The sequence below is a fragment of the Trichoderma citrinoviride genome (assembly GCF_003025115.1).
Source record: "Trichoderma citrinoviride strain TUCIM 6016 unplaced genomic scaffold BBK36scaffold_4, whole genome shotgun sequence".
Lineage (NCBI taxonomy): Eukaryota > Fungi > Ascomycota > Sordariomycetes > Hypocreales > Hypocreaceae > Trichoderma > Trichoderma citrinoviride.
This window is the reverse complement of record NW_020194712.1, coordinates 1,726,902-1,746,091: the sequence shown is the minus strand read 5'-3', so window position 1 is coordinate 1,746,091 and position 19,190 is coordinate 1,726,902. Positions and strand designations below refer to the sequence as shown.

Genomic DNA, 19,190 nt, shown 5'->3' with positions numbered 1-19,190 from the left:
ATGTAGTAGTATTCCCCAATCGTCGATTTGGCGATAGTCATTGCCGTCTTGCTTAGCCATACTTGTCAGCGGGATATCGCTCGAGTGAGTAGTAGTAAATGGGGCTCCGGCTGAATATACAAGAATTATATTTAGAGAGATGCTGGGACGGCGGAGATGGCGGAGGTAACAGATGCGGGCAACGATGCTACAACCTTTTGACATCTTGATAAGCAGCCCTCTTTGAACAGGACTCCCTCTCTTTTTGCTTTTCTTGCTTATCTCCTGCTTCATTTCATATCCTCCTCTTCTTGATTATTTGGTTGCCAGCACGCTCCTCTTCCTGAATAAGACGCAACCATACTTCTCAGAAACCATGGCGGGAGACGCGGCACAAGCACAGACCGTCCTGCTCCTCCACGGACCGCGGCAGGCATATCAGATCACCAACGACTATCCCGTGCCGCGGCTGGTTGAGGACGATGAGACGCTCATCAGGACTCACACGATAGGCTTGAACCCGATCGACTGGAAAGCGCCGTACGAAAGAATTCATCTCCTCTTACCTTCACTCATGCGTATGGGCATCTGCGCTGACACAGAACTGGCAACCATAGAGACTTCAACTTTGGCATCGCAACACTGCCTTACATCGCAGGCCGCGAACTCGCCGGCCGCGTCACAAAGCCTCCCCGCCGCAACTCCCGCTTAAAAGAAGGCGACCGGGTATGATATAAACAATCCTCTCAAGCCACTTCAGAGAGACTCATCATCGTCGTAGGTGCTGGCCATATCCACAGACTACCGCGATCTCCGCAAGGCCGCGTACCAAGAGTACTCCGTCTCGTCAGACTTCAACGTCGCGAGAATACCGCCGTCCATCTCCTTCCAGCAGGCCGCCGGCCTAGGCGTCGCCTTTTCCGCCGCCGCCATCACCCTCGGCGTCTGCATGGGCGTCGACTTCTCGTCCATCCTCGACGGGCCGGACCTGCTGCAGCTCGTGCGGCAAGTCCCGCCGGAGAGCATCCCCGAGGACGTGAGGGCCGAGTGCCTGCAGGGCATCACGGACTCGGAGAGGGCAGTTCCGGGAGACTGGGTGGCTGTCTGGGGAGGTGTGTGCCCTGTCTTCTGGCGATATGACCTCGTGCTCTCAGTTGCATAATATTCCGTTGGGGCTGACCAGCTTGCAAACCATAGGCTCCTCCACATCGGCCAACATCACCGTCCAGCTCGCCCGCCTCGCCGGCCTCAAAGTCATCACCATCGTCGACACGGCCAAGCACGGCCTCCGCATCTCGGGCTGCCCCCGCCAGCGCCCCGACCTCCTCGTCGACAGCCACGACACGGCCCGCGCCGTCGACATCATCAGCGCCAGCGTCGGCTCCCAGCTGCGCTTCGCCCTCGACACCCGCGGCCGCGACTCCGCCGCCGTCCTGCTCGACGCGCTGACGCGCCAGAAGAGGCTCGCCGAGGCGCCGCCGTCGCCGCCCGACACGCCGCGCGAGAGCAAGGCGCAGACGTCGCACCTCGTCGGGCTGACGGGCTTGCCCAAGGAGGCGCCGCCCGAGGGCATTGCGTACCATACCGTGCCCATCAAGATCTTCCACTCGGTGCCTTCTGTGGGCGAGGCGCTGGTGCTGTGGTTGGAGCGGCTGCTGGAGCAGGGTCTGCTCGCGCCGCCGCCCGTTATCGGCGTCGAGAGCGGGTTCGACGGCGTGAATAAGGGGCTGGATAGGATGAGGGCGGGCGAAATCAGTGGAGGAAGACTGGTTGTTGATATAGTATCTTAGTGACAAAACTGTAAGAGCAATGAGTTTAATAAAAGGTATATACAAACCAAGGGGTCACGTACCAAAACCCTCTAGAAAGAATATGAATGACGGCCAATATGAAAGGCTCATCACTTTCTCAACCTCTTCGAGCGTCTCAAGTCCGTATGCTCCTCAATCGAATCCTTCTTTGCGGCTGCCACCCCTGCCTTCTTTTCCTTCCCTTCACTCCCTTCATTAGCTGCCGTCTTCCTCTTCTTCGACGACGACGAGGTAGAAGGAGTCGCTGCCTTGGCCGGCCCTGTAGCCTCCACCGCCGCATCTGCCTTGGAACCCTTCGTCGTCTCCGGCTGCTTCATCAGCACATACGCCACCTTCTCAACGTCCACCGCCGACACGCCAAGCCTCTTCATAAGCACATCCGCCTCCGTCCGCAGAGCGAGATACTCCTTGGGCGTATACTTGATGGCCTCCTTCTTGCCCCCGCAGCACAGCCAGTAGTACGCCTCGTCCGAGAAGAAGAGGACGTTGTCGGCGTCGTGGACGGAGAGCAGGAGGGACGCGGTGGCGGGGCCGACGCCCTTGAGCTCGGAGAGCATCCTGACGGCGCTGCCGGCGTCTTTGGAGCCCGCGTAGAATTTGACGGCAAATTGGATTGTTTGGGCGGAGGATGCGGGGGGGTTGGAGGAGACGAGGGACATGAGCGTGGGCCGGAACTTGCCGTGGCGTCTGGTTGAGTGTGAGCTATCCAGATCCAAATATGCTCAAGTTCAAGTTTGTGTAGCAAAAGGGTACTGTAAATAAGATGCAGATGTTCAAGTGAATGAGAATACCCAATCTCTCTTACACAGCATAAACCCTGTACATGATGCTGGGAGGATGATGACGGGCATGATGGAACACACCACACGACAACTTACAGCTTCCACTCGACGAGCGTCTTGACATCATCAAGCTGCATCTCCCGCTTCTGCTTCTTCAGACCAAACGTCTCCACGGCCTCCACGTAGCGATACTGGTCCAGCTCAGAGAGCGTCCTTTGTCCATCCTTGGCTGTTCATGCGCGCATGACCGTCAGCTTTCCCAAATTCAACGCAAACGAGAACGAACAACGCTTGTTGTTGAAAAAGATGCACTGTAGTAATGTAGGAACCGAGCGACGTACCGCCTTTGGACCGGGATATCGCCTCCACGACGGCCGGGTATTGACTTAGACACGACGCGAACTGCTCCTTCGTGATCTCGCTGTGCAGAGGTACATCCGAAGAAGCCATTGTTGCTTCTTCTGTCTTCTCCTTTCTTCTCCGAGGAATTATCGTGTTATGAGTCAACAAGGACGGGGAAACGGAATGGTATCAGGTAACGTCGGGGTACACAGTCTCCTTGACGGAGAGGAGTTACGGCCAAGTTCCGGGCAGCGAAGACGCGAGGTTGGAAGCGTTCTAGGCCTGGAAGCTTTTTGGCGTTGAAAAGGGTTTAGACTCAGTTGCGTCGGTCCCCGCATTTAGCCGTCAGGAATTGTCCGAAATAGTTGACAGAATAAGCACTACAGTCATATCATCAGATGAGATGTGCTGCTGAGAATCTCGCCGATGCAAATTGCTTCAAGGCTTCAACACTAGTCGAATGATTAAACTAATGAGATAGGATAGTATGATACGTTTTGATCTCAGATTCATGCTTCAATGCGCCTGTGTCATAGCGTCATACTACCCACAGCATCACGGCTTTCTGCACCCATTTTGTCATCCTAATACTATACAACACCTCGCGTCAACCAGCTCTTACATCCGACAACCCACTTCATCCTGTCTTCGCACCCCCTTATGAAGCACCACTCACTCACTCACTTGCCCCTTTCCCTTTAGAGACAGCGACTAGTTTGTTAGATGTCCGCCTTGCAACTATATGCTTAAAAATATAGGCTCCTAACTAAGGACATAGGAACTCGTTATGTCCGAGCCTCCCTCTCCTATGCGGATACTACGAAAAAGTTAGTGCAGTTACACGATAGGCTGCGCTTGTTGGAACCCCTTTGGGGTGCTATAGTTTCCTAGGTGGCCAAACTGGACTTTGCAGTTTGGAGTTGTTGTCTTAAGTCCGGAGCGAGATGCCTTCATTTGTAATGTAGCACAGAAAAGCATCACGATGATGCTGAACAGGGAACACCACGAAAGATAAAAGGCCGAGGGACAGAAACAATGAAAATGAAGAGAAAAGCCAACTCCATAGAACCAACAACAAAACATTACCTACACAGAATAACCATACTCACACTCAACGACCCCAAACCATGTCTCCAACCGTCGTCCTCGTCACCGGTCCGTCCCTCCCCTCCCATCAAAACCCCCCTAACCCAACCTCAACAGACAAGACAAAACTAACACCCAGTCCCACCTCAAAAGGTGCAAACCGCGGCATCGGCTACGAAATCATAAAAGCCCTCGTCCAATCCCCCCTCCCCTACAAAATCTTCCTCGCCGCCCGCGACCCCTCCAAGGGCGAATCCGCCGCCTCCTCCCTCCGCCCCCTCGTCAACCACCCGAAAACCTCCATCTCCGTCCTCCAGCTCGACGTCTCCTCCCCGCCCTCCATCCAGTCCGCCGCCGAACAAGTCCGCCGGGAAGCAGGCAGGCTCGACGTCCTCGTTAACAACGCCGGCATAGTCGACCAGGCCCCCGACCCCCTCGCCCGCCTGCGCAACACCCTCGAGGTCAACACCATCGGCCCCTTTGCCGTCACGCAGGCCTTTAAGCCCCTCCTCAAGATCCAGCCCGAGGGCGAGGATGCAGAGCCCAAGACGAAGCGCATCATCCACGTCTCCAGCGGCCTCGGCTCCATCGGCGAGAGGCTCAACCCAAAGGGCACCTATTACGCCGTCGGGTCGCCCGAGTACCGCATGAGCAAGGCCGCCCTCAACATGCTCGCCGCGTGCGACGCCTACGAGCTCAAGGACGACGGCGTAAAGGTCTTTGCCTTTGATCCCGAGTTTGTGGCCACGACCTTCGCGAACGGCGACCCTGAGGAGCGCCGCAAGATGGGCGCGTTGGAGCCGAGCGTCAGTGGCGAGAGCTGTCGCGACATCATCGAGGGGAAGCGAGATGCCGAGACAAACAAGTTTGTGAGCATCAACGGGAAGGATTGGCCATGGTAAGACTTGAGGCCTGTGTCTTGTAGTTAGCCGGCAAAGAACTGGAAGATGCATTGGCGCGCTGTGTAGAAGTCAGACATAGCATGAAATTCGCGACAAAAGCTGTCAAGTTTGCAAAAGTAATATACAGTCAGTCATGAGACCCAAGACCAGATAACACCGCACGTCCACTGCTTCCCATCCCTCAGCAAAATCAGCTTGCTCTTCCTTAGCTTTTCGCCACAGCAGTATAAGAAGTTGGTCGTAAGTGAGGAAGAGCAATTGGTCGATTCACTTCACTCCACTCCAACACTCCCTTCGTGATCCTGGCTCCTTATTCTCCTTATGATGTTCAGTCTTGTTCACAAACACCTAGTTCGCAACACAACTCCAACACTCATTTTGCAGAGCAGAAAGCATGGCTTATCTGGCCTTGCGGCTTTCGCCATCAATCTGAGTAGCGGCATACTTGTCGCTAAGCTCAGAGTAGGCCTTGTTCAGCTGCTCCGCCTGCTTCTTCAGGTTCTCGAGATCCTGCTCCTTCTTCTCAAGCTTCTTCTTGAGGGCGGCGAGCTCGCCCGGCTTTCCGGCAACGGCCAGCTTCTCGCTCTCCTTGGTGTTCTGGCTGGTGCCCTCGTAGGCCCTCAGCTTGTCCTCCAGGCGCATGACTTCCAGAATCATGACGTAGGTGCGGTTGAGGATCAGGGACAAGAACAGCGTGAAGCCGCAGAGGTACATGTTGCGCTGGGAGTAGAACTTGCGGGCCTGGACTTCGAGGCGCTCGGATCCCATGACGGCGGCAGCACTATTGACGCAGTCGTTAGACAATTGTTGACGTTTCTTGTATTGTTTGGGTTTGCCGGAAGGACACTCACTTTCCCTTAACAGCGTGCTCGTGGGCGGCCATGACCTCGAGCTGCACCCTGTAGACCCGGTTGAGACTGTCGACGAAGAGTATTAAGATGAAGAAGAACGTAATCTTCATCCAGTACTGCAATTTGGCTATCACCGGGCTCTCGGAGATGAAGCTATCGTGCAATGCGTCAGCGTGTGAACCATCCTAGGAAGCTATTTGAAAACGTACGTAAAGATCTTGCGCTTGGCGCTGAACGGCAGCGGCACGAGCAGCAGCATAAACAGCGCCATCTCGGCCATGAGAAGACCAAACACCTTTTGAACGGTTAGACCAATCCAGCAAGTTCTCTGTGATATCCATCGTCGCAACCGCGGCAACATACGAGAGTGTAGTAGAGCGTCATTGTGGTATCGTGGCAATGGCCTTCAACGAAGCTCTGGTTTGTTTGCTTTTATTTTCTTTCGGCGGGGTCGATGGAGGAAGCTCGACGACGAAATTTCAGAGTAGAGCACGAATTCGGCGGTAGAAAGAGTCGATTGCCTCGGCGTGCGTTGAGAGTCAAAGGTTTTTGTTGTTGTAGGATGGAGGAAGAGAGCACGAGAGGAGAGAAGCTGCAAGTTTAAAAGCAGGCAAAGTGTTCTGTTCTGTTTGCTGCCTGTGGGTTCAGGTTCGGGTCAGGCCAGGCAAGGTACGAACTGAAGTACCTCAGCTTGGTGCAGCTCCCAGCCGTGTCGAATCGCCCACGTCATCGTTTGCTGTCTCTTGTGGCTGGTTTTGTTCGCCCCTCCCCCGCTGTAAGGTTGAAATGTGGCTTGACTGGGTGCAGAGAACCACTGCAATGGAAGTGCTAGCATGACCGCTTGCTGCTTTAAGAGAAGTCTCAACTTGCAGCTTGACATGCACTTACGGTACTGTTACTAGCCTTCGAATTCGAGATGAGGTTGAATTGATTCCCTCATTGCATGCATATAGTAGAAGATGTCTGCCGTCAGCTAACTGAGCTATGTCAACTACCTTAACTACCTGGTACAGTACTCGCAGTATCCGAGGTATACGTTTTCTGACAGGGCTTTGACCAAGGCAGAGCTCAGCTCTGCGCCACATACCAGGTACATGCTGTCCTTGGGTACTGTAGCTTCAACAACAGGGCTCCATCACATGCTCGTCATCGCCTTGTCCTATTTCCCAGCTTTCCCCATCCGAGTCCACGGTACTTTTCACATTGCGACTCCTCCGCAAGGGTACACACTATCGTAATGCTACGAGTCTACTCCTCCTCGATTCAAAATCGACCAAATTGGCCTACAGTATCTGCGGTACCTGGTTCTATCAGTAATGAGCCTTTTCTGTACAACCCCATAATACCCCTAAGACCGTTGACACCTTGACCTTTGTTACGCCTATGCCTCCTCTCTAAATTTCGCCGGTAACCGTCTATTCCTCGATGTCCGGCTCATCGTAACCACGTCTTGGTCTTCGCTGTCTTCAATCTCAACAACGTCCTCGGGCTCCTGCCCACGGCCCCCCGCCCTGCTTTGCTTTGGCGTTGACGGCGTAGGCGTAGGCGTCTGCGTGGGAGCAGATGCGCTGGTGTTCGCCTCAAGCAGCGAGTCCTGGGACGAACCAGCGGGCTGGGCAGCTTGAGCAAGCTGCGGAGGTTCTTTGTTTGGCCTGGGGATGACTCGAGGATGCTTTCTAGGTCGTCCGCTGCCGGGCCGGGCCCCTCCGCGCTTGCCCCGCGGCTTTTGCTCCTCTGATCCCGGAGTCTTGGCTGATGGTGTTTCGGGCTCCTTGGCTCGCTGTGATCGCGTCGTTTTCCGCAGCCGCTTCGACCCCAGCAGCTCGCCCTCTTCGGTGGTGGCGTGTGCAGCTGCAGACGACGCTGCGTCTGTGCCAGGAGGGCGGTATTCTTCCTCCTCGGAGTCAATCACCGTATGGCGTTTTCTCTTGCGGGTATGAGCCTCCATTGATGGACTGACAGCTGCAGAATCGTCATCCGAGACTGCCACCACCGCCGCCCTGGCCGTCGTAGTCGTAGTTGTAGTTGTAGTAACAGTCGTCGTCGCCGCCTTTGCCGCCATCTTGTTCTTTTTCGATTTCGGCCTTCCCGCCTTTTTGTGCTCTATCTTGGGTACCTTGCGTGCCACTCGATCGCCAGTCTCTGCACGCTTGGGTCGCCCGGCCTTTCTAGGGCCCTCTGGCTTCTCCCCGGACTTGTTATCCAGCAGTTTCTTGGTGAGGTTGGGAAAGTTTTCGCCGTAGTTGAAAAAGAGCTCTTCGCCGGCCTTGATATCACGCAAAGCCGTGAACTTGATCCGAAACTCTCCGTTGACATAGAGGATCCGTGGCGTAATATTGCATCCCCGAGTGTCGTGCTCCGAAGCGTGGTTAATGTACCGACTCAGATTGCCGTAAATAGCGGCGTCGACCCAAATGCCCTCGTTTTCAAGCAGAGTAAAGACGTATGAGATGTTCGATGTTTCGTCAAACACGTCACCGCGCCTTGCTTCGCGGCGAACGCCCTCGTCGTGGGTGATGAGCTCTCCCACATATTCGACAATGAACTCGTCCTGGGCAATATCCTCGGCGGTAAAGAGTCCGTAGCCAACTCCTTCGAGCTGACTCTGTCCGAGGAGGAGCGTTTTGTGCTTCCCACGCTGTAGATCACAGTTTTGGCACCCCGTCGAGTGCAAAACATCGTCTTCCGCGTTGGCAGGATCCGCACGTTCAAAAGCGCCGCATGAACCGCACAGCTGGGGATCACACTCGCGGTTGAGTTGCACGCAGATACACGGCCTGTCTTTTTGCTTCGGAAGACACGTCTTGCCTAAAGAGTGGCAAGCACAGCCTGTGAACTTATAAGCGCAGGTCGCCTCTGTGCAGCCGCAGAATCTTTCGCACAGAGCCCCGGCATCGACGCAGCTGCATATCTTGGGGGCGCATGGGCCGTCGTGAGAGCATGGTTCGAGCAGTTCCCGTCGTTGATGTTCATGGGTGATGGTGTGGTCTTGCCAATCCCCGATGAGCATCTTCCGTTTGCGATCGTACCACGAAATGTTTCGCGGTCGAGGCGGTTCGGTGAGTTCAAGCTCGGGTATGCTGATATTGAGAGACTGAAATTCTGCGTATACCTCGTCGCAGTTGCGGTTCAGAAACTCCGTTGCAAGACAGATGGGATCCATCGTCGTCTTACTGAAATCGGTCGTGATATACAGAGTCCGCAGGAGCATGCGCTCATCTTCAGTCCACGGCTTCAGCACTGCGCTCGGGTCAGGAGGGATTTTTAGCCGATAGCACCTCCGTCGGCAAGGCACGTCAGCAATGGTGTTTACTCCTGCTGCCGCTATTCGTTTTCTCCTCAAAATGTCCGACAAGGGCGCGCAGGACGACAAGGAAAAGGTGCGTTTCCAATTCTTGATGTCGTATTCGCCGTGATCGCAGGAATGGCTGAAGCAAATGAGACATCCCAAAATGCAGTAGGTGGCCAGGTTGGACTCGACAATATCATCCTCGCTATCCTGCTGGACAATGGACACTTCCTTGGCCGCGGGCTTGTTGTCCATGACACTATCAACAGACTCGTCGAGACACAGCACCTTGCGTAGCTCGATCTGCTTCAACTGCGGTTGGTTTTCCTTAAACGCCAGCTGAAATGCGGCAGTGAACAGCTCCGCCGCCCTGTGCTCCTCTGGTGTCATGGCGTCCCCGTGGCCATGGGACCTGATGATGTCCGTCTTTTGCTGGGGCGTTATGGCGTCGTCGGACGCATGGCTCGCCATATACCTGATGAGTGTAGATTTGTTGCAGGATGGTATGTTGAGCTCCTTGAGCCACTGATCCAAGTAGAGCGAGAGCGTGGCAGCGCGCTCGCCCTGGATGATGGCGACAAACTTCTCGTCGCGGTTCATGGGCTTGAACCCAGATTTGAGGTCAATGTCCTCCAGCTCCTTAAGCCAGAGATTGTACTTTGCCTCTTCGGACCCCTCCAGGTCCCGCAGATGGGGGACGAACGTCAGCATGGTGTTGGGCATCAAGACATTCTTCTTGATTTCCACATGGTGAAACCGGTAAGCCGGAACAGCGGGCTTGTTGGTCTTGACGCAATGCACATTGTAGCGAACGTCTCTCTGCTCTTTCTTGTTCTTGTTGTGCTGCTAAGTGGGGGGGTTAATTCGTGAATTTCAAACAATGACGCTTCAAACCTCGGATGCTGGTGAACAAACAGTGCTGGCTGACCTTGAATTTGATTTTAATCTGCTTGCCCTTGACCTCTGGATTGGGATGAGTCCGCAGCTCGCGAAAGAGATCCAGGCCATGATGCGTGCGCCACTCTCGACACCTTGCGCTCTCAATGGCATGGGCGACGAGCTGTGAGTGGTCCCTCCGGACCTGCTGGTTGAACGTCGTGAGCTGCTTCGCAAGCGTCTCGACTGTCCACTCCGTCACGGGCACCGTCTGGGCCTTGGGAGTCTGCACCGTCTCGGGCTGGTGATGACGCTCTCGCGCTGGCGTTGCAAGCGGCATGTTTTGAGCCGGGCCGGTGATGGATGCGACGCTGGGTTTCTTGGGATCTGGCATCTCGGGCGCATGTTCAGAGACGCGGTCTGCCAGGGGCACCGACGCGCGCTCAGGAGGAGGGACGGGTGTCCAGGCTCCGCTGCTGCTGGTGCTGCTGGTGTCGCCGGTTCGGGATGCTGAAGTCGCTGAAGCCGCTGACGAGGGCGCTGGAGGAGCAGAAGAGCAGCTCCTCCTCAAGGGAGGAGGGCTGATGGGACCTCTGGTCGACGCCGCGGCGCCAGATCCGCTAGTCGAGTCTAGACGGGCCAGGTGGCTTGGATCCTCCTCCGACGTTGCGATCACCCGCGGCGGTCCGTGGGGCATCATCCTGGCCTGTACAAGTGGAAGTCCGTGTCTGATTCTGTTGCGCCCCGTTTGTGTCACGGCAGGTGGTGAGCGTCGCCCTCGTTGCTCCAAGGGGCGCGGGCGGGAGAGCGGGAGGCTGGAAGGGATGGTGAACGAAGCCGCGGGCCCAACGCTGCAAATGAACGGCAGAGGCGCGCAAAAGGGGCCAGCATGAGACACCTGAAAGATTGTGTGAGGTGAAAATGATGAAAACGAAGCGAAACAATGGCAACGACAATGGAGTCACGAGGGTTAATAAGCCGGTGACAAAGAGCGTCTCATTCGGCCGACGACAAACGATCGGCGGCAACTTCATGCATATGTGAGGCTGAGAAGAGGACGGGCTTGAAGATTCCAGATCCAACTGCAAGCCGCCGCCCGTTTTCCAGCACCCGCGCCACGGAAACAACCGCTCAAAGTCCCAGCGGACGGCTCTCCTCACCAGAAGGCAGAAATATTAGCAGCGCATATCCACCGCAGCGCAGCAGCCGAGTTCCGAATGCTGCAGGTTGTGATTCTGAGGGATCGCGAATCGAGATGCTTTCATGTTCAGATCGCGTTTCGGACGGAGGGCCCAGCCTGGCACGCGAGCCCTGGTTGGCTGGGCCGGGGGCTGTTGGTCATTGGCCAGAGTTCATGTGGCAAGTCCACAAAGGAAAGCTGTGCGGCTAGGCCCGATTTGGACAGCGCGTTTACCTTTGGGGGTTGTTGTTTGATGCGTTGAATGTTTGTAAGTAGAAATGCATCTCATCTTAAGGTACGTTTGGTCGGTTCGGGACATTTCGTTGACTGTCTATTAGTTCTTGTCTACTATCATTAATTGTTTGCCAGCGTTGCTACTTTGAGTTATGGCACTCGCAACTCAGACAGAGAGCCCTTTGCCGCTACACAGCCTGTATAAGTGACTACCTACATTACTATAGGGACCAATTACCTTATCATTAAGGAGCATTTGTTCAAATATCAGTGAGCCGTGAGAGGCGATCCATAGATAGAATTTTTCGAAAGAAGAGAAAGATGAAATCAACCCACAAAAGAACATGGATGCAATTGCTGTGTTGATTAATTGCGAAACCACTTCCAGCGACCAACACCCAAAGTGTCGAGGATGTGGAGCGTTCCTGCATACAGTGAGATTCTGAATGGGCCCCGTCCCAGATATGGAATTGCCATGCTCAAATGGTGCTCTGTGGGAGCAAATAGGGTAACCGAGCGCCCCAATGTCAGGGATTATTCAATCACCTTGTTTGATGATTGCTGTGTCCGATTTGGGCCAACAGCGGAAGCAGTTGCGATGTTGACCACTGGAACAGCAAAATGCTGCGACTGGTAAGGTATGGAACACAGCTTAAGATTAAGGCACTGTGAGTGTCTACTAGTAGTAGTAGTAGTACTCGTAGCTCATCGTGCACATGCATCCCCCAGCTTGACAGCCCGTGATTCTGTGCTAACTTTGATTAACAAGCCACCCCACCGCGGGAGTGTTTGCTGCATGATCCCGACCTTATTTCGAGCCAATCGATTCGATCTGGGGATGCTCCTGGGGCTGATTATCTGGGCGGAGAGATGGTCTGTTTCCAGCGCAAACGGACACGAGAGTAATCACTGGGTACTGGCTTGACAAGCGATAATCGAGCCCGATAGTGTAAATCTGGGGCAGCTGATGCTTCCAGGCTGAGCAGACTCAGAATCCAACACACAGAGCGCTATAGGATAGGCAATAAGCTGTGGCATGGAGCACCGACACCGGCAGCGGTGGCACATCGATAGCAATGACAATGACACACGCAGACATAATCGACCCCTTGCGCCCTCAAGGCACAGTGAGTCGAGATCGTGAGTGACAATGCTGTCTCATCCCTGGCACTCGCGGGCTGACGATGAAAAACAGGAAATTTTGACATCGAGCATGTGCTTGTGTGATGAAACGAGACTCCAACTTCGTCATCCATTCCCCCCTAGCCGGCACTAAGCAACCCATGAATCTCATGGCTCGCCGCTCGAGCAGCGTCTCCAGGCCCAATCCGGCATGGCAGGCCAGCCTGAACCCACGGCGCTGTGTCTCAGCCAGACGCCGCTCAGCAGCGTCAGGAAGCTTCCAATTGCCTCGGGTAGGCTGAGACATGCATTCTGACGGCGGCCAGGGAGCGAGACAGTACAGCGATAGTACGTAGGTACCGCCCACTTGCCGCAGCGACGCAATCAATCCGCAGGTCCCGGACCCTGATCTGACGTCGTCACCGTGGTACCCAAAGAGAGTTGGAAGAGCCAAGTCGAGCGCAATCCTTCACCTGAGCGTTCCATCGGGCAATATTGGAGTACAGTACGTACCTATCAGCTTAGCGTAGCGCCGGTACTCGTGCAGGCAAGGCAGCGCCGGCGAGGGACCTGCTCGCTGTTAGGGCCCCAAGCAGGCTCCCCAGCTGCGGGGATGACGTAGCCGGAGCGCAACAGCTGTCCAGCGGCCAGCCGATGACGATCCGCCAGCTCCGCCAAAAAGAGCAGCCAAGGCGTGGCATTCCATGCTCTTATAATCGTCTCCCCATCCGTTCCCCTCCTGCGTCAGCTCTGATCTCGTCCCACCCAATATTGATACTGCAAAACAGAGGAGCACCACTGCTGATCTCTCTCCTGCGCGCTGAATCCCTATCGCAGCGCCAATACCCTTAAACTCCCGTCGACGCGCAGATTCTATCACCAAGTCGCAGCTCCTAACGCTCCGCCACACCGCCAAAATGCATCGAACATACTCTATGCGCCAGACCCGCGCGCCAACGGCGTCGCAGCTCCAGGTAGGGATCGACCAGCACCTTTCCGTTATCCGCGACCGCCCGCTGCTTGACATCGCGACTGACGCATGCAATGAATAGAGCCCGCCGCCTCCGCCGTCGTCCACCAAGTCCGGCCGCTTTTTTGGAAAGGGAAGCTTGGGTGAGTGCTGCGAATAGCTCTACCACCGTCGAATGCCCCAGGATCGCTTGACAAGATCTGATCATCGATTCTGGCCCGCACTTCAACGCTGTCTGAGCTGCGAAACCTCTATGATCGTGTTGGCTAACCGACAAAGCAGGCCATGCTCTCCGTGGGAAAGCCGGTGGCGCCTTTGGGCCCGATCTGGCCAAAAAGCTATCCCAGCTCGTCAAGATGGAGAAGAACGTTATGCGAAGTATGGAGCTTGTGGCCAAGGAGCGCATGGAGGTGGCTGTAGGTTGCTGTCCTTCCCCTTGGAGCCCATCAATGGCTGCTAACTGACGGCTCTGCAGCAACAATTGTCCCTTTGGGGTGAAAACACCGACGAGGATGTCTCTGACGTCACCGACAAGATTGGCGTTCTCATCTACGAAATCGGCGAGCTAGAGGACCAGTACGTCGACCGATACGACCAATATCGCATTACGATGAAGAGCATCCGCAACATCGAGGCATCGGTCCAGCCCAGCCGAGACCGTAAGGCGATCCTTATACCGAGCGCGTGATGATTACCACATACTGACCTCAAACAGGCAAGCAGAAAATCACCGATCAAATTGCCCAGCTCAAGTACAAGGAGCCCAACTCCCCCAAGATTGTGGTGCTGGAACAGGAGCTGGTTCGCGCCGAGGCCGAATCGCTTGTGGCAGAGGCTCAGCTGTCCAATATCACCCGCGAAAAGGTCAAGGCTGCCTATACCTACCAGTTCGATGCCCTGCGCGAACATTGCGAGAAAGTGGCCATTATCGCTGGCTACGGCAAGCACCTGCTCGACCTGATCGACGATACCCCTGTCACTCCCGGCGAGACGCGAGCGGCATATGATGGCTACGAAGCCAGCAAGGCCATCATCCAGGATTGCGAAGATGCTCTCACAAACTGGGTCACGCAGAATGCTGCCGTGAGCTCCAAGCTTTCCACTCGGTCGCGGAACCTCTCTCAGCGCCGGCGCAACACTATCAGGGCCAGGGAAGAGGGTCACGACTTGTCTCACCAGGACGTGCCGCTGAACGACCACGGCTCCTGGACGCAACAAGGAGTTCCAATCGACAGCGATGGTGAAGAGGCGGAAGAGGAAGAGGAGCGCCCCCACTCTGCTATGGGTAGTGACGGTGGCATGAACGGCGAGGCACGAGGTCGGACTCAGGAGATTCTCGCCGCCTAAGGTGCGACATGACGTTGCATATGAGCACAAAGAAGATGGAAATGGAGGGAGAGAAAACAAATGCTAGTAAATAGGGTTCCGGTCTTGGAAGCCAAGGACTAATGCCGATAATGTGGATGGGAATGCCGCCAAGCTGGCGGGGAGTTTTGGACAAGGCTGGAACAAACGCTGGTTAGGTCAACATGTTTTATAGTGTCTTTTGGATAGGGGGCGTGTGGTCATTCATCATTAATACCTTGTATCAGTTAGTTGATATTGTTATGAACAAGAATAACTGGATGAGTGTGTGTCTGTGTGATCTAATCAAGCCCGTACCAAAGGCCGACCGCAACGCCGCCTGCCTAAGAATTAATACAAAATCCTCCTCCAGTAGCTGCATAACGCACAGTGATTCATGTTGACCTTTGTCTCATTGAGCCATTACTTCATTTGGCTCAGAAACTGCTCAGCCTCCATCTTCACAATATGGTGTCCAGGAACAACGACCAAGCCGAGATAGCGAGACGTCATATCCAGCGTCACCGAGCCGCCAGAAGCATTTGCCGCAGCGGCACTACGCTCTCCTTCTGAAGGCTGTCGATACTCGTGCGTGTTTGCCAACACGATGTTCCTATCCTGTGTCGCCAAGGGCCTTACTTAGCATCCCAGACAGCGGATACTCATCCTTCTTGCATGGGCAGACGAACCGGATCCGTGCATTTGAAACTCCCCCGAAACATGCGGCCGTCTGTGGTGTAGACGCGCAGATTCTGGTTCAGGAGCGACGTGAGATAGTCGTGAGCCTCATCTTTGTTCATTGTGAGGATGGCCTTGGCTCTGAGAAGAACAAGGATGTGAGATGCAAGGAAGATCTGATGTTGAACGCGTGGGGGAAAGGCATCGGTCCATTGTTTATCCGAGATTGCCTGCCGGGGAGGGCCATTATCGCCAATACATCCTGAAGCTCTACGAAGAACCTGCTCGTGAGACGTTGGAATAGGTAGCTTGGAGGTCTACTGTGTGGAACGCTTTGAGCAAGCGCGGGCTGGGCTCACAATGGATTCCATTGTGCCTCAGAACACGTACCGGACGTACAAACGGGATACGCAGCAGCTCTTGTTCTGGATCATCCACGCCTTCAACTCCATTCTCCAGTCAACGGCAACCGCAGAGGCATCAAGTGACGAACCTCAAAATCGCCAAAATGTGACAGGCCAAGTTACTGTCCGGGAGTTTGTGGCCATGGCTAAGACTATCTCCAAACATGCCGTCCGCATCCCCGGTGCCATCTACCGCAAGCTACAGTCCGTGACACGCGCCAGGACGGTCGTGCACCAGACCTTTCAGCAGCTCGCTGCCATGAGCCCAAAGGCCGACCCAGAGATGGAGGCGAGCAATACGACTCACAAGTACTTCATTGATGCTCTGCATGAGGTATTTGAGCTCCTCGGAGGGCCTGCTTGGGTGGAGAAGCAGCAGAGTGAGGCTCGGAGCCAGGCCACCCGGACCGACGGTGGCAGGGAAGACGATCTCGACGCCGAGTTTGACGCCGAAATCGAGAGCGCCAGGTTCACCAACAAATTTGCGGCGCCTGGCCTTGGCACCTCTACGCACGGCGGGCTTGAGACGTCCGTCGCGGACTCTAGTGGCGACGAGGAATCTGACGAGGAGCCGAGACCAGCTGCTGGTGGGCAACAGCGCCGCCAAGCTCGGCCTGGAAGAGGCAAGAAGAAGAAGAAGGGTGGCAAGCGAGCCAAGAAGAGCAAGCAGGCACCCAAGCCTGCACAGACGCTGGATGAGGTTCCTCTTGAAAGCTACCGCATCATCGAGGATGTGGATGGCACTGTCACCGACTACCTCCTGGCGGTCTACGCTCTCTTTGAGGAGATATGCGATCTCCGGCTGTATATGAGCGGCGTGTGGCGTGAGGTTGCATACGAGGACCTCAACAGCGCCGTGGCGGCTACCTTAGGCGATCTGGCCACGGCCATAGTCAAGCGAGCCGAGTCGGCCATCATGGTCGACTTCCCCGGACACGAGTCGTATGAGACGGTAATGCGGACGATCACGCGTGGTGACATAGAGAAGGCCCAGGGCAAGTTCAAATTGACACTCTACAAGACCGGTGGCTCAGACGGCCCGGCAGAGAAGATGGAGGAGACCAGCCTCGATATCAAGGAATACTTCCTCATCTACGCATACAGGGACCTTGTCGACTTCGTGACCGACTTCCAGGCAACCCGCAGCGGTAAGCCGACCAAGCGCATGCTCCAGGAGATTGACAAGTGGGATCCAACCCTGGACCTTCAACGTGCCACCAAGGAGCAGAGACACCGTTGGCGTCGATCCTATACCATCAACTGGCTTTACGACCTGGTCAATGTCTACTCCAGCATTGTGGTCCAACGCAACACGATGAAGGGGGAGCATCACGTATACGAAAAGGTCGATTGGTCCGCCGACGGTCAATGGAGCGAGCATGTGCGGCTCTTTGGCATCAACGAATTTGCCGGCATTGTGACGTGAGTTGCATTTCTAACTTGTTTATCTTCCCTTCTTTTCTCTCTGTCTTCCCCTTCTCATTCAACACCACATGATTGCTGACTGGTAGAGGCAGTTCTATTGCTATGCAAAAGCCCGGCACTGACGTCAAGAAGCTCATTAACCCAAGCTTGGTATTCCAGCTGCAGTGCATAGTCGACTCTCTGATGGTCTCCCGTGGTTGGTCCCTCAGCAGCTTCAGGGGGCATGTCTTGGAGCGGCCAATGAAGAAATTCCGGCCGAGGCGAGACGTCGACCTGTTTCTGGATCGTGAAACCGAGAGATTTGGCAAGGGCATTTTACAGGGCGCCTATGTGCTGATGCAGCTGCTGGAGCAAGACAGCGTAGGCGACCCGAGCCGACATGAGGCGCATATCGCCATACTCCAAGGTCTGTTGTGGGACTTCAGAGACTGGCTAGGCGAGTCCAAATACATGTCTGGACTGGCAACGCTGCCACCCTCTCGCTTTTCCAACAGCAACCCTAATGGCCTATGGGAATACTCGCCCTTTCTCTGCGGCGCGGGACTGGTCGAAGGCCTGGAGCTTGTTTACCGTTTCGGCCTGACGCTCTGGGACCGGATGCCCGAGCCAATGCTCCTAATCCATCTGCATAACATGTTAGTTCAGAAGAAATATCTTGAGCGGTCTATTGGGCTGTTTGCTGCTCTAGAGAACACCTTCCCGACGGCTTTCTTCGCCGACGGCCGTGCCCCTACCTCCAACTTTACCCAGGCCCTCAGCAGTCAGATGGGCAAGACGGGCACTCATTTTGAACAGCGCCGACGAGCCGCGCTCAGGAAGGGAGGCAACACCACGCACGACATGCTAGACGTGGCTGCGAACCGTTTCTTCCGCACCAAGTCCAACCTTCTGCTATACCGCGAATCTGGCTGGAATCCTGACCGTATCCCTGATGAGGACCTCGGAAAGCACACCATGTTGTACAACTTCCGCTCCCGTCACTCAGACGCCGATTCATTCAGGCACGCGACGGGCAGATTCCAGTCCCTCGAGTCGGGTGGACCCCGTCCGCTCCATATGGAGTCCGACATGGACCCCAAGGCCGCGCTGTCCCGGCCTCTGAGACCTGACCGCCTCTCACGGCGAGATCTGCTCGAGCTCATCCGGTGGGACGTCTACATGGACCTCTGCGGTCCTGTCCCGCTCTCGAGCCTGAACTACTTCTGGGTGACAGCGCGGATTATAACGATTTTTATGATGTTTGAAGATGAGCTAAAGAGAGTCAACAACCCCCTGTACCACGATATCTACGTTAAGAACGGCAGGCGCAGCTCCGAGAAGCGGATTTTGCTGGCGGTGGCGGCGTTGTCCGGGAGCGACGACGAGTGTCTGCGGATCTTGGCCAAAATTCTGGAGGAGCAGAGAATGGGCTGGATGCAACACATCTATTGGGACGACCTTGACACGGACATGGATCGTCTCCATGAACGCGGTAGAGATGATGCACAGGGGCCCGATCCCGACGTGTGTAGCGTTATGTAGTGAACCGGCCTTTGACATCTGCTACCAGCTCTACATGCTCATTGGTAAGCCTTTATGCCTTCAAAAAAAAAAAACGAAAAAGAGAGGGAAGGGAGACGTGCAGGTAGAGGTGAGAGTAAAGGTGAAGAGGCAGATCAGGGCAATGAGAGCTGTCAGGCATACATTTTCCTCATTGGCTTATAACGGGCTATATCGTCATGCTAGGCAAGTACATGAGGAGAATGGCTAGAATGAAGGCCAAGTGGGGCTTAGACAAGTGCCCACCAAGTATCGCTCTATGATTCAACGGCCCCACCGGTTCTGCTAAGGTACAATAGCGTCACTGCCATCGTGAATCTTGAACTCTTCTTCATCATCACTTCGCCACTTGCACTGGACATTCCCGCCTCTACGG

At 55.1% G+C, this 19,190-nt stretch overlaps 8 protein-coding genes across 8 annotated transcripts; 4 read left to right on the top strand and 4 right to left on the bottom strand.

Moving 5' to 3' along the window:
* Positions 1 to 350: 350 nt before the first annotated feature.
* Positions 351 to 1,769, top strand: BBK36DRAFT_1195533 (GroES-like protein; the record flags this gene model as incomplete). Its single annotated transcript, XM_024896898.1, has 5 exons — positions 351 to 519; positions 597 to 705; positions 761 to 1,091; positions 1,177 to 1,589; positions 1,644 to 1,769. The coding sequence occupies exons 1-5, from the start codon at positions 356 to 358 to the stop codon at positions 1,767 to 1,769; spliced, it is 1,143 nt and encodes a 380-aa protein (XP_024751622.1). The 5' UTR covers positions 351 to 355.
* Positions 1,770 to 1,879: 110 nt separating this feature from the next.
* Positions 1,880 to 3,022, bottom strand: BBK36DRAFT_1167554 (hypothetical protein; the record flags this gene model as incomplete). Its single annotated transcript, XM_024895059.1, has 3 exons — positions 1,880 to 2,477; positions 2,669 to 2,801; positions 2,914 to 3,022. The coding sequence occupies 3 exons, from the start codon at positions 3,020 to 3,022 to the stop codon at positions 1,880 to 1,882; spliced, it is 840 nt and encodes a 279-aa protein (XP_024751621.1).
* Positions 3,023 to 4,041: 1,019 nt separating this feature from the next.
* Positions 4,042 to 4,902, top strand: BBK36DRAFT_1157968 (NAD(P)-binding protein; the record flags this gene model as incomplete). The annotated part of the gene is made up of 2 exons (XM_024894058.1): positions 4,042 to 4,069; positions 4,154 to 4,902. The coding sequence occupies 2 exons, from the start codon at positions 4,042 to 4,044 to the stop codon at positions 4,900 to 4,902; spliced, it is 777 nt and encodes a 258-aa protein (XP_024751620.1).
* A 399-nt stretch (positions 4,903 to 5,301) lies between these two features.
* Positions 5,302 to 6,137, bottom strand: BBK36DRAFT_1114228 (B-cell receptor-associated 31-like protein; the record flags this gene model as incomplete). Its single annotated transcript, XM_024890002.1, has 4 exons — positions 5,302 to 5,683; positions 5,754 to 5,906; positions 5,963 to 6,048; positions 6,117 to 6,137. The coding sequence occupies 4 exons, from the start codon at positions 6,135 to 6,137 to the stop codon at positions 5,302 to 5,304; spliced, it is 642 nt and encodes a 213-aa protein (XP_024751619.1).
* Positions 6,138 to 7,134: 997 nt separating this feature from the next.
* BBK36DRAFT_50177 (hypothetical protein) lies at positions 7,135 to 10,258 on the bottom strand (the record flags this gene model as incomplete). The annotated part of the gene is made up of 3 exons (XM_024898169.1): positions 7,135 to 7,695; positions 7,789 to 9,888; positions 9,971 to 10,258. The coding sequence occupies 3 exons, from the start codon at positions 10,256 to 10,258 to the stop codon at positions 7,135 to 7,137; spliced, it is 2,949 nt and encodes a 982-aa protein (XP_024751618.1).
* A 3,113-nt stretch (positions 10,259 to 13,371) lies between these two features.
* BBK36DRAFT_1157965 (hypothetical protein) lies at positions 13,372 to 14,771 on the top strand (the record flags this gene model as incomplete). The annotated part of the gene is made up of 5 exons (XM_024894057.1): positions 13,372 to 13,428; positions 13,507 to 13,567; positions 13,707 to 13,840; positions 13,900 to 14,083; positions 14,140 to 14,771. The coding sequence occupies 5 exons, from the start codon at positions 13,372 to 13,374 to the stop codon at positions 14,769 to 14,771; spliced, it is 1,068 nt and encodes a 355-aa protein (XP_024751617.1).
* A 420-nt stretch (positions 14,772 to 15,191) lies between these two features.
* BBK36DRAFT_1114406 (hypothetical protein) lies at positions 15,192 to 15,568 on the bottom strand (the record flags this gene model as incomplete). Its single annotated transcript, XM_024890026.1, has 2 exons — positions 15,192 to 15,386; positions 15,458 to 15,568. The coding sequence occupies 2 exons, from the start codon at positions 15,566 to 15,568 to the stop codon at positions 15,192 to 15,194; spliced, it is 306 nt and encodes a 101-aa protein (XP_024751616.1).
* Positions 15,569 to 15,806: 238 nt separating this feature from the next.
* On the top strand, positions 15,807 to 18,796 carry BBK36DRAFT_1115287 (hypothetical protein; the record flags this gene model as incomplete). Its single annotated transcript, XM_024890116.1, has 2 exons — positions 15,807 to 17,272; positions 17,368 to 18,796. The coding sequence occupies 2 exons, from the start codon at positions 15,807 to 15,809 to the stop codon at positions 18,794 to 18,796; spliced, it is 2,895 nt and encodes a 964-aa protein (XP_024751615.1).
* Positions 18,797 to 19,190: the final 394 nt, after the last annotated feature.